Below are 13907 nucleotides of genomic sequence, written 5' to 3' on the forward strand. Positions count from 1 at the left end.
GGTTTTATGTTATTGTTGTTTATCCCACAAATGTAATGTCACAGCCAAGGTCTCATAATAATGTACTGTATGCAAACAAAACTGAACAGGACTACTGGGATACATTAACCTCTAGGATGATCTGTTATGACATACATGTCAAAGATTTTGTCAGCCTCCTTTGTAGGGATGATTAATCTAAGGATCTTAAGACAGTTTTAAAATACAATCCCCTTACTGAAAACCAAAAAGGGGTGAATTCATAAGAATACTTTTTCTCACTTTGAAGATAATGATAAATCTCCATTTAATGTTGTCATCGTGTCTGGATTGCACAGATCGTTAATATGTTTAGGAATATTATTTTGTCAAGAAAAAACAAATCCTATCTTACCATACCAACGGGAGAAAGTTAATCTTAACCCAGTATTTGTTTCACAAAGGAATTGACCTCTCATCCCATTGCATCCCACAACATGTTGCAATCATCATGCATTTTGCCTTCAATCAAAAATGTGTCAAATCCCCCTTACACCATGACGCATGCCAAAAAGAAAAGAGTTCTCCTTGCCCTTGTTCCTCACAGAAGAATAGTAAATCGCACATAATACAACGATCCTTGCTTTACACTACACTAGAATCAAGATGCTTTCTACAGTATGATTGCATCCAAACAGAAAGGCAAAGACACTTCAAGGCAGCATTGAAAGTCTATACTGCACTATGCATCCAGGTAAACACACCTCTGATAAACACTGCTATTTGAAGTTCCATTAACTTAACTTAGATGAGGCTTTCACCTGCACAGTGAATGTATATCTAAATCGGATCGGAGTAATAAGCAGAATCCACTTCAGCCTCTGACAATTCCATTTGAACAGGCAGAACTAAGGCTTAACGGCGAGGACCTCTTGTTGATTGGATGATTTTTCTATTCGAAGCACCAGCTAGCATAAAGGGCACTCAAACAAAAAAAACAATTAAGTTCCCTTTGTCTCCACATCCTGTTCGTGTGCGTATAAGAGTGTGCATGTTGTCCTACAAATGTATTGGCTGAAGCAGATTAGTAGGAATTGGCAAAATAATCAGCTTGTCCACAATTCTAAGCAAAAATGAGAGTAAGATAGGGAGGTGCAAATAAGGTCTACTGTGTTATCAGGCCGCAACAACCTTGTTTGCAGAACCACACTATCACTTTCTCCATCACTAACTTCAGCTTTTAAAGTTGCTGGGTAGAAAACACTCTTCCAAACAAAAAATAATATTTTTGACCTCCTTCATTTATCCTCATGTGCACACACGCACAAATACAGGTATATGAAGCTGCAAAACAGCAGAATTTGATAGAATCTCCATGGTTTGCTGGTAAATCAGTTTTGAAAAAGACACTTTTATCGCAGCTGTCACTGACACTGACTTTATTGTTGCTCTTTGAACCCACAGCACACAGTCAGCAGTACTTTTAACAAAGAAAAAAAGCCGTTTGGTGCATTTGTGAGAATCTGATGGAACATTTAACACTTACCTGGCAAGTAGAATTAAGAGATATGTAGTGGCTAATTAATTTGGCACTTTAAATCATGAAAAATAAGTGAGGTACACAGCACGCTTTGTCGTCTTAGTGATTCTATCAAATAAAAAAAAGTGAAAGACACGTTTTGAGAAAGCAGCAGTGGCGACCGGTTATCGCAAAAGTGGTTCATCTAAAAAAATAACTGAGTTACGGCTAACATTGAATACTGCAGTCCACGGTGTGTTCTGATGGAGAACAAAGAAATTAGCTATGTTTGCTGAAAAGTAGAAAAAGATGTTAGGAAAGTGAAAACTTGTGAAAAGGAAAGCCTGTAATATACTATACTGTAACAGGAGACATGCATGTTAATTGACATGTTTGCATGTAGGATTGTCTACAGTACATATGCAAATATGGAAACGTCTTAACGTCTTCCTAATCTGTGTCAGAAGACAATAGTGCATCTTACATAACATGTTAGTAGACCACCGTTAGCTGAACTTTGCTTCAGCATGACTTGGCACAAATATTTAAATATAACTGCTTTTGATTTATTTGTATTTATGTCAGTATTCAATGGTCTTTATTCTGTTGATCTGTTTGCTGCCGTTTTAATTGTAATTTTTACATCATACAATGTGTTTTTTTTCCCGAAATATTATTGTTGTTTAATGTACATTTGATGCATGCTTTTTGATGAGATAAGAACCAAAGGACAAACCTTTTTATTGCACTAGCCAACTGCATTATTTTTCATTCATGACAACACAACTGGAACTCTGGGTCAGTATGAGTATTGGCCAACTCATCCAACTAACAAAAACACAGACATAAAGCTGGAATACGCTGGGATCCAAATCTCTCAGTTCCTCCCTATGTGAGGTACAAGTATGTGGATACATAGTATATTCACAGTTCTATCGTACCCCTCGCTAAACCTACTTTAAATGCAGCACATTTTTTTAAAAAAACTCCTCTATCCTCCAGCGCTCAATACATATACAAGTCCTTGCTGTTTTCTCTCTGTTTTGTATGCTTTGAAACACAATCAAATGGTCAGAAAAAAATGCTAGAACAATTATGCCCGACGGCTCATTGCCAGTCCTCCTTTCAATCCCAGTGATGTAAAAACCGCTCCATCAGTTCCACCAGCAGGGCAGGTAGCGGCAGCATGTTTGACAGAGATAATAGACTTGAATCGTCTTGCTTTGCTGAGGAAGGTGAATCTCCAAGTCAAATGCAGCCAGATGAAAAGCTTGCATTTGTCCCACATCTCATTTATAGATGTAGAAAAAAAACACAGGGTGGAAAAGATGTGTCATTTTATGTAGTGAAAAGGAGGCTGAGAGACAAGTTATTAAAAAAAACAAGGAAGAGCAACCAAGCAGGAGAGAAATGGAAGATAAGAGGGTGGAGGAGGAGGTGGAGGAAAATGTGATGCCATTATGCGTACAATGCACTCTCTGTCAGACAAGCTTTTCAGAATGTCCTCTCTGTGCCATCATGTAAATTAAGCCATGTAGCGCTGTGCTCCGAGATGTGAATCTAAAACTAAAGACATCAACAATAACTACAGGTAGCGCGCATACATTTTCTTGCCCTGCTTTGCTTGGATAATATATACTATTTTCAAACCATTCGCATCACAACTTATTGTCCTTCCCTGTCCCCTGTTAAATGAAGGCAGGAGTTTCGAAAGACCTTCAGACTGAATAATAATGCAGTCTACCAACAAGCCAATAAGCCAGCCAGACTTTCTGCAAAACAACAGTACTGCTGAATCAGAGAAAGCCTTGTGCTGTGCAGAGCACTGGTCAACGAGTGACATAAAAAGTCTAAGCATGCGGTTCTTGTATACTGTTTGTGTCCATACCTACGAAAAGTAATTCTCTGTATTGTGAATCCCACTACTCTTATTATTTTACCCCAAACCCCAATCATATCCAAAACCTAACCAAGTAGTTTGGTTGGCTAATCCTAATCAAGTTGCTACTTGTAAAGATAGAAGTCAATTTCAAACCATATGCATTTTATGAGCTGAAATGTACATGCGTTGCTAAATTGGTAGGACAGAAAATGAGAAAAGTACCGAAAATGTTATAGAAATCGTTTTATAAAAAGGACCTATTGAAAGAAGTGATGGTGTACAGAGGAAGTTTTGCATTAAATGATTAGGACAAACAAGGCGAAAACAAGTAGTGGAAAAGTTGGCACCTACTCAGTTAAATAACTTGAGATCAGCTTCACTTTTGTCCAGGAGAGAGAACAACGGTGCCCTTGGCAGCAGCCATTATCATAAAATTGGGAATACTGCCTTATATACTGTACTTGAGTCAAAGCCAACAGAGGCAAAGAGATGTAGTGCTGAGATTTAAAACTGATAAGTGATTTTCTCATTGGTGATTTAATGGAAAAGATATGAGCTGGCCCAAAGCCAGCCAGGTAATTGGTAGAGGTTGAACTTGAAGGTGAGAGAAGTGGCCTTTCCAGGACGTCCTGTCAAGGAGGAAAAAGTCTTATAGGGCGGGAAGTTAAAGAGCTTTTCATTATGCTAATGTTTTTCCTTGCTTCTGTGCTCCAGAAGCCTCCTCTTTCGTTGTTCCTTGAGGTGCATTGAAGGGATTGGGTGCAAGTTTAGTATAATTATAAAAGTACCCCCTGAGTTGGTACCCCCAGAGCCCAACAAAATTCCAAAAGTATGCAGTAGTTTTAGTCATTTAAATCTCTATTACCCTGCACCATAAGCGTCCATTCCTACTTCTATACTGCTTTTATTATTGTCACAGAATAAACACAGATTACATGGTGATGCAGCTGTTAAAAAAAACCAATGGCTGTTAAACTATAAAACAATAACGTAACCTTAAACAGAAGGGAAATAGATTTAAAGTGTTGTGGTGTTTTAAGAAAGTTCCAAAGTACTTGCCACAAAAAAATCAATGGGCAATCATTTTTGCAAAATGTATTTTAACATCAGCCACTGGTTGAAAAGGTCTAACTGAATCTTCTGTGACAGCTTTCTTTTTGCCTCCAACTTCTCCCCACATAAATTGCATCAAACACAAACTAAGCTCTTGTAAATATAACCTTGTGAGTAAAAAACAAGCTGAAAAAAACAAGCATCGAACATTTACCTAGAACAGATGTATCAGTGTTATTGAGACTATAAGAGGGACAAACTAGAATTGAATATGAGGTGAATACTTAACCAGGGTCCTTAATTAAAGTTCATTATTTAATTAATGAAGTGACGTTGAAATGCAGAGCATGCTGTCAGGGCAACTCTCAAAGCAAGTGTGCACAGTTGTTCAAACACAAACACAGCTCCAGAGTAAACTGGAAACATTTCTTTAAATATCGTCACTCATGACTGGCCACAATAGAAAAAAGGGAACCTTATTTGCTATGATGCCCTCCTTCACAAAGCAGCTCACATTGTAATCAACCCGGCGAGCAGGCCATTGAAACGCAAAACTAAAGGAAGACAAAGTGCAGGCATTCTGTCGCTTCTCTCCATACTACTACGCTTCATGAAGAAAATTAAGATGGAGATGGCGAGAGACAGATTTAAAGGTTAACTTGGGTTATTGGTAAGGTGGAACAAGAGGAGATAGAATATAATATGGGCTTTGAAATATATATAGAAATATATATCATTCAGGTCAACTAAGCAGAATGCAAAAACGCTACTAGAGTTTCACGGTTCTGTCAGCGGGGGAGAGCCGTCAGACCGGCTGTGGAGCTGCGGGGAGTCTTATCACCCTCACTATCACATACTTGCTATTTGTATCCTTTCGTATATATAGTCACGTATAAAGCGCAGGTTGCAGTTTTATCTATATGTCCTCCAGACATGATAGTAATAGAACTTCAAGAGAAGAAAACATTCCCACTCACTGTTCAACTTTATCTAGCTAGCATTTATAAATGGAGATGAATTCCTATCCCTCCTCCAGATCTGTGCCACAAATGTGTAAATATTCATAAGCGAGCTTGAAAAGTCAAAGTGTGCATGATAGTGCCTTCAGAAGAAAACAAGGGGTGAAAGTGTATACGAGGGAAAACTACGAAGAGAGATGCACATAGGGACCTGCATGCTACGGTTAATTTACTCTCTTATTTCAAGTGTTTCCATTTTTATGACTTTTCAATAGAGCTGCAGAAAAAAAATCTACAAAGCTGCTTACGATGCAGCCAACATCCCTGTTGCTTCTCTCTCTGAGGTTTATCTGTCCCTCTCCTATGATTCCTTTCTCCGTCTTTGTTCAGAGCCAGCACAGCCTCGAGGAGAGGTGACCTTTTCCATTAAACCACCACTACAGAAAGCTCATTCTGAGCAGCAGGGAATGCGCAGACACACACTCTTTGATGATTGATTGAAATCCTGTAAGGTCTGGATCACTTACAGTAAGGCAACACCAGTGCTGATACAGCCAAGTGCTGCATAGAAACCCTATGAAATAAAATCCTTCTGCAGAGGTGGGGAGTAAAGAGCGGAACCGAGCCCAAGAGCATGGGGAAACTGACAAATCCCATCATGGACAAGGATCATGATCGTCTACAGTCGATACTCCCACGTGACATATTTCTCTGTGGCGCTCCGTCTTTTTCTCTCTTGCTCTTTCATGGTTTCTCATTTCTCAAAACTCTCCACCAAGTCACTCTTTCTTATTTACTCCCCCTCCTCCGCGTCTTCCAGTAGTGTCCTGGTAAATTGTCCAACTTGTGTGGGTTTGTATCTCTCTACTGAGGACAATTGGTCTTAATCAAATATTGATGGCATTGTTCCAGCGAGGTAGTAGACACCCTCGCTGGATAAAGGTGGATGCACCTGAATAGCTTTCCACAGTAAAGCTCATCTGATGGGAACAGGTACACCAAGGAAACATGGTTCCAGGTAGCTACAGATTACACCGAATGTATGCAGTGACGGGCTAATTTCAGCCACATCCTGCTGCACGTCCCACCTGTTGCATGAGAAGGGTGTCCTTCTTCTGTCCCTTTCCTCATCCCAATCTCCATTCACAGAGAGGATGCCAGCGGGCAGACAGTGCCATCATTCAGCAGCTTCCTCTTCTGCTTGGCTAAACACTGGGGCTAAAGTGCAGACGGCAGCGAGATCGGGGAGGTGGAACTCACAGACGCATGCAATAACTTGCTCGAAAAAAAACAACTGACATTACACATTCATATTTCTCTCTGTTACACTAAATATATTTTTTACACTTGCTTATTCACACACAGAAAAATCTCCTGCAGCAAAGCAATGGCAGCAGGCCAGAAATCTCATCTGCATGGGGCAGAGCTGGTACCTTGATGGTGGCTTGTTAGGCAGGCCAACACAAATTTCATTAACCTCGGGGTTAAAACACTCTGGACTTTCAGCATTTATCCAACAGTTTGGCTCACCTTCCAACCGAGCCTACTTTCATCTGCCAGTCCTAAATCCACATTTGTTAACCTTACGTGCTACTCCACATATTACAATTAACACTTGAGGGTTGTGAAGTCAACGGTGGGTAAGTGAATGTAACACATCTTGAGTATGAATAATTTTAGAGCAGCCATAAATGATGACCAGAAGCACTCAGCATCTGCTTGAGCATTAGCAAAAAATACAAATAGAAAATTCTGAAATTACAAGGGAAAGGGAGGACAAGTGTGTAATTGATTGGGACTAAATCAGACATGCCCGTAAAAATTGGAATAGGCAAATGCAAAAATGTGACAACTCGTACGGGCAAGAATAAAGACACGCATATGTGCTTGAAAATAGCACAAGGTATTATTTCCCCCTCCTAATACCTCTGTTGTCTCCACCTCCGGCAGACATTTCCCAGGCACATTGAGGATGCAGCATGAGTTGTTATGGGGACACCATTCATCCTCGCAGTAGAATCACCCAGAGAAAGAGATTTACTGGGTTGGTCAGATAAGCTGTGGGGCCGATTCGTGGTTGAGCTTCTGACAGACCCATCCCAGCTCCACAGACACAAACTAACAATGAACTGACTGCCACATGCTTTTATGACACAACCCCTTTAATAAAATAAAAAGCCAAGGATAAAGCCGTTCAAATTAAATGACTGTTTCATATATATAATAAAGTATCCCATATTGGTATTATTGTTTATTCACCATTTCTCAAGGATAGTGAAGCCATACACGCAGACTACTATAAGATTCCAGATTTCAATTGTTTAATCATGGCACTAAAAATATCCAGGTTTTCGCAGCAATAACTTCCATCTGAAGATCGAAATATGTGCTTCCACAGTATCAGAAATAATTATGTTTAGCCAGCTTAACAGTATGGCTCTAAAGAATATAAATCACCACATTAGTAGACCTACAATATCGTAATTCACCTTTTTCAGAATGTCTCTGCATTTTCATCTGATTAAAGGGCTCTTCCATCCACACTAATATAAAAGGGCCAAGTATCCCTAAATGGAAGCAATCTTTAAAGCCGTAACTCCCAGCTGGGTTCACACGTGTCCCCAATTTTACATAACCAAACCACTTTGTTGATGTAGACTTACACCCACGCTGGGCTCATTGTTTTTGTAAAAGCTGCTTAATTCAACTGTCAGAAGCACACCTGCGTTTTGCTAAGCATGCAGATTCTTTATATGATGTGGCTCTGTTCTTCCTTCTTCCATTAACAAATGTTCCATTTCTTCAAAAAGGTGGAAGTGCGCACCAAGCAGCTGCATTATTCAAAAATATGAAAAGGTAATTAAGGATATGTATTGTTGCATGAGTAAATAATCAAATGAAAAGCTGCCGTAGTAAAATGCTTACACAAACACACACTAAGATGGCAGAGTGGGTCTGGCCGAGGTAAAGCTGACCAACGGTGAGAACCACAAGAGCTAAAATTAGGGAAAGTGACATCGGAGGGCATGGTTACCATGACAGCAAGCCAGCCTGAGGGTGTTGCTGCTGAGATTAAACAACAAGCCAAATCCAAGTTTTTACTGAACTGCAACAATATCCAAGTGTGTGGTTGGAGTGAATTTCACTACCAAAAGATACTAGTAAAATGACCCTAAATCAACAAGTTGTGTGGGCTTTATTTTTAAGAACCTCGCTAGATATTCAGCACATTCAAGCTCCCTCAAAACTTAAAATTCATAGACCATGAAAAAAAAAGTCTCCGAACCATTCCACCAGCACAGCACGTTCCTCTCCCATATGTTGTCTCCATGGGCATCCAAGCAGCCAATCTGCCACGGCCCCTGAGACTTCCCCTTCCAACTTCCGCCTTATCCTTTTAGAGCGCTGATGAATTAAAATGTATTCGCGGATTATGTGCCATTTTACCAATATATAAGCAACATATTTGTGTTTGTGCAAGGGTGGTTGAGTGTATGCATATGTGTGTTCTTCCACACGTGTAATCATAGTTAATCAATAGAGGCCTGTATGCAGCAGCCTTCTCCTCCTACTCAGTGGACCTGTTGATGCTGGAAAACAGGGGGGCTGTTGTACAACTGGGTGGCCGCACAAATGTGGCACTCATCTAATATGCACCGCAGCACTGCCTGCCAACACACTTCCTCATTGAAATTCTGATTAAATAAGGCTAGTCTGGCCAGTGTGCAATCTGAAAAATATTTAATTATACCTTTTTGGCTTCCCCTAGTTCAAACAGCTACCTTAGCTTTTAAGTTAAGATAAATGAATGCCCCACACATTCACAAAGGTCCCATTGGTGTTGCATATCGTGCTGTTATATTTGAATGGCCTATTCATAAACAAGACAGGCATATTACATGGGATAGCTTCTTACACAAAGTAAATCAAGATGGTTTTGTTGTTTATACGTTGCTTATACAGTTGTCTTTTGTAGCGGAGAGGTTTCGTAAAGTAGGAAAAAAAATGTAAAGTTCTAAAAGTAACAAATAAATACAATTCCTCACATCTTGAGCTTCTGTTCACGTGTGTCATTATCTCCCTGATATTGGATCCCTCTTTCTCTCCTTCTACTTTCTATAAAACATATTTTTTTTCAAAATCACAAAAACGGTGAGTACACGGCCTATCACCATTCAATCACCGGTCTATCACACAGCTCCATCCTGTAGTGAATAATTTAGTTACAGAAAATGATGGACCATTTCAATACATCTGCGGCTGGCTTAGTGCTCTGAGTGATGGCAATTCTTAATCAAAATGACCTTGTTGACATTTCTGTGTAATTGATTTCTTTGCCAACCAACCACAGTGTTATATTAATGACCACATATGACTTCTGAATAATGATGTGTCCGTCAACCTATTCAAATAAGTATGTAGACCGGTGTTAATCACACAGTTTCCAGACTCTACAAAGGTAGGGTTAGCAATGTCATTGCTCATTTAAAATGGCAAAAAAAAATTGGAAAACCTAGAATGTAAAGTTTACTAGCGAGGCAAAAACAAACATTTATATTCAAAGCTTGGTCAAGGCAATTAAAACCTGCTTTCATGTCACTGCTGAACCCGGATCCTTGTCAGCCAGTCAAAAGAGTTCATCCAGGGACTTTCTATCACCATTCCATGACTGTAATGCCATATATGTGTGTCTTTTTTGTGTCTCTAACAGGTCACACACACAGACAAAGAGATTCATAGATATTCTTAGAGTGAAGTTACAGCTGGTGCATGTATTGAGCCAAAAAAGGTAGCAATGCCCCTATAAGAGGCACAGACAAAGGCAGTCAACGTATGTAAACAAAGCAAGTTTGAAAGCTTCCACAAAAGCCATTGCGAATGTTTTACGAAGTAGAAAATATATTCAGTGCGTTTGTTAGATTCTTAAAAGATACATACAATGAGTTTTGTGAGAATGTTGAATGTATAACAAAAACTGTTTGCCAATAAGACTCTGCAGGGTATCATGGAGAAGGCCTCTTCTCAAGGTCTCAGGCCTCCTCTCATTATGTTGACCCAGTCAACCAACACATGAGCAGACAACACATGTTGCATAAACTTAGAAGTTTCAAACATTTGACAGACAGTGTATATAATCATCTGCTGTAAACTTTCTACAACGCACTTTTCAAATCATTATTCACAATTAGTTAGACGCAGCCTCGATGGGGCACTTTATGCCAAGGTGTTTACATTTCTCATAAGTCTGTTGGTCATGTGCCAATAAGACATTAGTTTGAGAATGAAGTACTAGCAGAAATATGCCTGATACGTGTGCCCGCTCAAGGAGATGATTTGGCTGACATAAATCTAATTTTCTCCAATATAGAGACAAGCAGAGTGGAAATTTGACAAATTGTCATTTCATATTCAAATAAGAGAGGACTCAGGCCAAAAATGAAATTACATTATTCCTACCTGCCCCACCTCAGTGCTAAGAATCAATGAAGGTTTTTGTGTTAAGAGAATACCGCCAGCCTGATATGAATATTTACACACTTCATAGAGCCCCATTTTCAGTAATGGCTACATCTCACTTAGAAAGCCTTGGTGCGAGTGGGGGACATGTTATTCATAAGAGGTTAAGTGAGTTGACCTGCTCAGATGCCTGCTAAATGGAAGACAGTCAATTAGAAACACAGACCAGCAAAGTACAGCATAACAGCTTCCTTCCTCGCCAGACGGCCACAGCAGACTGGTCACAACTTCGGCAGACTTTTAGTGGAAACTTCAAAATGAGGAACACAGTGAGACCGAAATATAATTGTCCAAAGGTTCCTATTTCAGGGAAGAAAGAAGTTGTTATGCTCGTAGGCAAGTAGCCGCAAAACCAGTAGCAATATCGAAATGGAAGCAAAAAGACAAAGGCTAAAGATAGCATAATTCCAAGATATCTGGATATCTGCTTATTTAGGAGGACTGAGAGGGACCATTCATTACATCAACTTCAAAGTCTACTTGTGATTTATAACACCTGTATAATATGGTGGCTCAAGGGGACAATTAGATACACCTCATGAATATTAATGTTAATTTGCAGTAATACCGTACTGGTTTACATTTTTTTTACTTAATTCTGATGAACTCTGAACTACTAAATGCAGCAGGACAGAGTTGCATTCTTCAGCCAACAGAATGGTTTGGGACTCTCATCATAAAAACTAAAAACTAAATCTAGCCTGTTGCTGGGAAAAACCCCAAGGCTGAGATCGGAGACAATGAAATGATCCCTGTGTGTCAGTACAACGTGTGTCAGTGCGTTAAGTGCGTGTTTGAATGTGCGGTGTTCACTCTTCAAGGACATCCTAATCATTAGGTAGCACTTTACACAGACCGCTGCAGGGGAAAGACTACACCAACATCCCATGTTGAATCTGTAGTAGGTTCTTCTAACAGTATTCTTTTCATTTATAGTAGCTATTCCTGTCTGGTTCTCTGCATCATCCATGCTCTGCACAGTGACTGAACACAACCATGCATTGGCAAAAAGAAGCATTTCAGCAGCAGGTGGAAATCTGCCTCCCCTGTACTGCCCAACCCCGGATATTTTCCCAAGTCTGACTGGCATGCCTGTGACCTCTGAAGCCACCTTTATGAACAGCCCTTTGATTATTAATGTTGAAGGCGGGGTTTGGCTTTCGACCTGGCCCGACACCGCGGTGCTCTTTTCAGCCTGGATGGAGAAGGAAACTATTGTTAATTTATGAGACACGCTGACTCTCTGTACTTCTTCTGAGCGTATCTAGTCCTTCTCCTCACATTACCCAGGGGAGAACAATCAGCATGTGAGAGTCAGTAGGGTAGTTTCAGGGACGTACTTGTCATACATCCATGCACCTAAGAAAAAACTGAATTGTTTATATTTACCTCATGAGATTTGGCATCTCACACTGTTGATTTTGATATATTAATTTTAATTGTGTGGTCATTTTATACAACCGCGGAAAAAATTAAGAGCCCACTCCAGCATTATCATTTTTTTTGTTATATTATTTATAGATATGTGTTTGACTTTTTTTTATTGTATTCTATAAACTACTGCCAATTTTTCTCTGTGTTTGAATTCAACAGACACTGGAATAGCTGCCATACATGTAGAGATAAAGATTTAAGAAAAATGTGGAGTGGTCTCTTAATGTTTTCCGGGGCTGTATATATTAGTAGTAGTGGAGTTGGAATTGTGCTGTAAATCATGATTATCTAAAAGGATGAAACTTTAATATCCTGCAGGAGTTCACTCATTTCAGTGTTGACTTTATAGTGGTGTTACACAGACTAGTTCCTGGTATGACCTCCTGCGGCATCACTACATTAGACTTGTTCATAAAGGGGCTAATAAATGTTCTTTTAAATATCTTCAAAGGCTGTTAGTTTATATCCATCCAGGTAGCTATAGAACCAAAGGCGTTTTACAGAGCCTGAAATTGTATAACATAAAATGAATAGATAATGTTTGTTTTTTAAGTAAACCTACCTTTTCCATAGTTGAAGTGGAGTTTGATGGTCTTGCCCTGGTTGATGTGCAGGTAGGTGAACCACACGGCGGAGGTGAGCAGGACCAGCAGCAGCAGGAGTTTGAACTGCTTCCGGATCTTCTTCACGGGGAAGCGCAGCATCCTGGCTCAAACATCCTCCGGTAGCGGCCCGGTAGATAGTCAAAACGTTCTGGAAAGTCGGTGCACTGTGTTTTTGTTTCTTGGTGGCCGAGGCTCTACTGACCGTCTACCTCTCCCGGTCACAGCGACGGCATCCCAGCAGGCACGCTGCGAGTAAACAGAGAGTGTTAACTACAGCCTTGAAGCGCGTCTCATTCCCCAGGATCCACTGGGTGACATCAGCGCCAAATTTGTCGTATCCTCAGATCTGGGTCCAAACACCTCTGTGGCAGTCATTGCTTATGAATGCAACCCGGTTTCCCCCCTTTCCCTATGAATAGCGTGGTTTGTAAGCAGGCTTCCCTGCTGGAGTTTCCAGGCGGCTGGGGCAGCAGGGAAAAGGCTGCAGATCAAAGGCAGCTAAATTCAGTTGAGTGTGGCCGAGGGAACAAAATAGCAGTCCGGTAATAATCTACACAAATCCCCTGAAGCTCAAGCCTTTGCTGACACCGCGACGCTGATTATGTTATCGGCTACTCAGGGATCATCCCCGGCCATGGGTTTAGCGCGAAGTAGCAAAGAGCAAGAAGAGGAATTTAGTTTCCATGTGGAGAGCTCATCGGATAGAGCATCTCCACAGAGCTGATACACTTCCTCGCAGAAGGATTTACGGGTTATTTTTCCACTAAATACAGTTAAAAAGGCCTTCACTGAAACGTGACGCTAATGCCGGTGTAACCTCTTACGGAATGATCGATGTGAAGGTAACCTGATAAGGGAAAGGTGTCAATCAGCAAACACATATCTCAGCCCTCTGCGCTCCATCTATTGTTAAACACAGCTGAAACTGAGACTGTGGCTTCCGATCGGGGGCAGTGGATTCAGATAGAGCGCGTTTTTAT

At 40.4% G+C, this 13907-nt stretch overlaps 1 protein-coding gene across 1 annotated transcript in view; it reads right to left on the bottom strand.

Moving 5' to 3' along the window:
- The window catches only part of b4galnt4a (beta-1,4-N-acetyl-galactosaminyl transferase 4a), a 125682-nt gene extending 112656 nt beyond the window's left edge, over positions 1 to 13026 (bottom strand). The window contains exon 1 of the mRNA XM_063877244.1: positions 12885 to 13026. Coding sequence (XP_063733314.1) covers positions 12885 to 13026 — 142 coding nt within the window. The remainder of the gene's footprint in view (positions 1 to 12884) is intronic.
- Positions 13027 to 13907: the final 881 nt, after the last annotated feature.

This window comes from Eleginops maclovinus, chromosome 2, assembly GCF_036324505.1.
Source record: "Eleginops maclovinus isolate JMC-PN-2008 ecotype Puerto Natales chromosome 2, JC_Emac_rtc_rv5, whole genome shotgun sequence".
Classification (NCBI taxonomy): domain Eukaryota; kingdom Metazoa; phylum Chordata; class Actinopteri; order Perciformes; family Eleginopidae; genus Eleginops; species Eleginops maclovinus.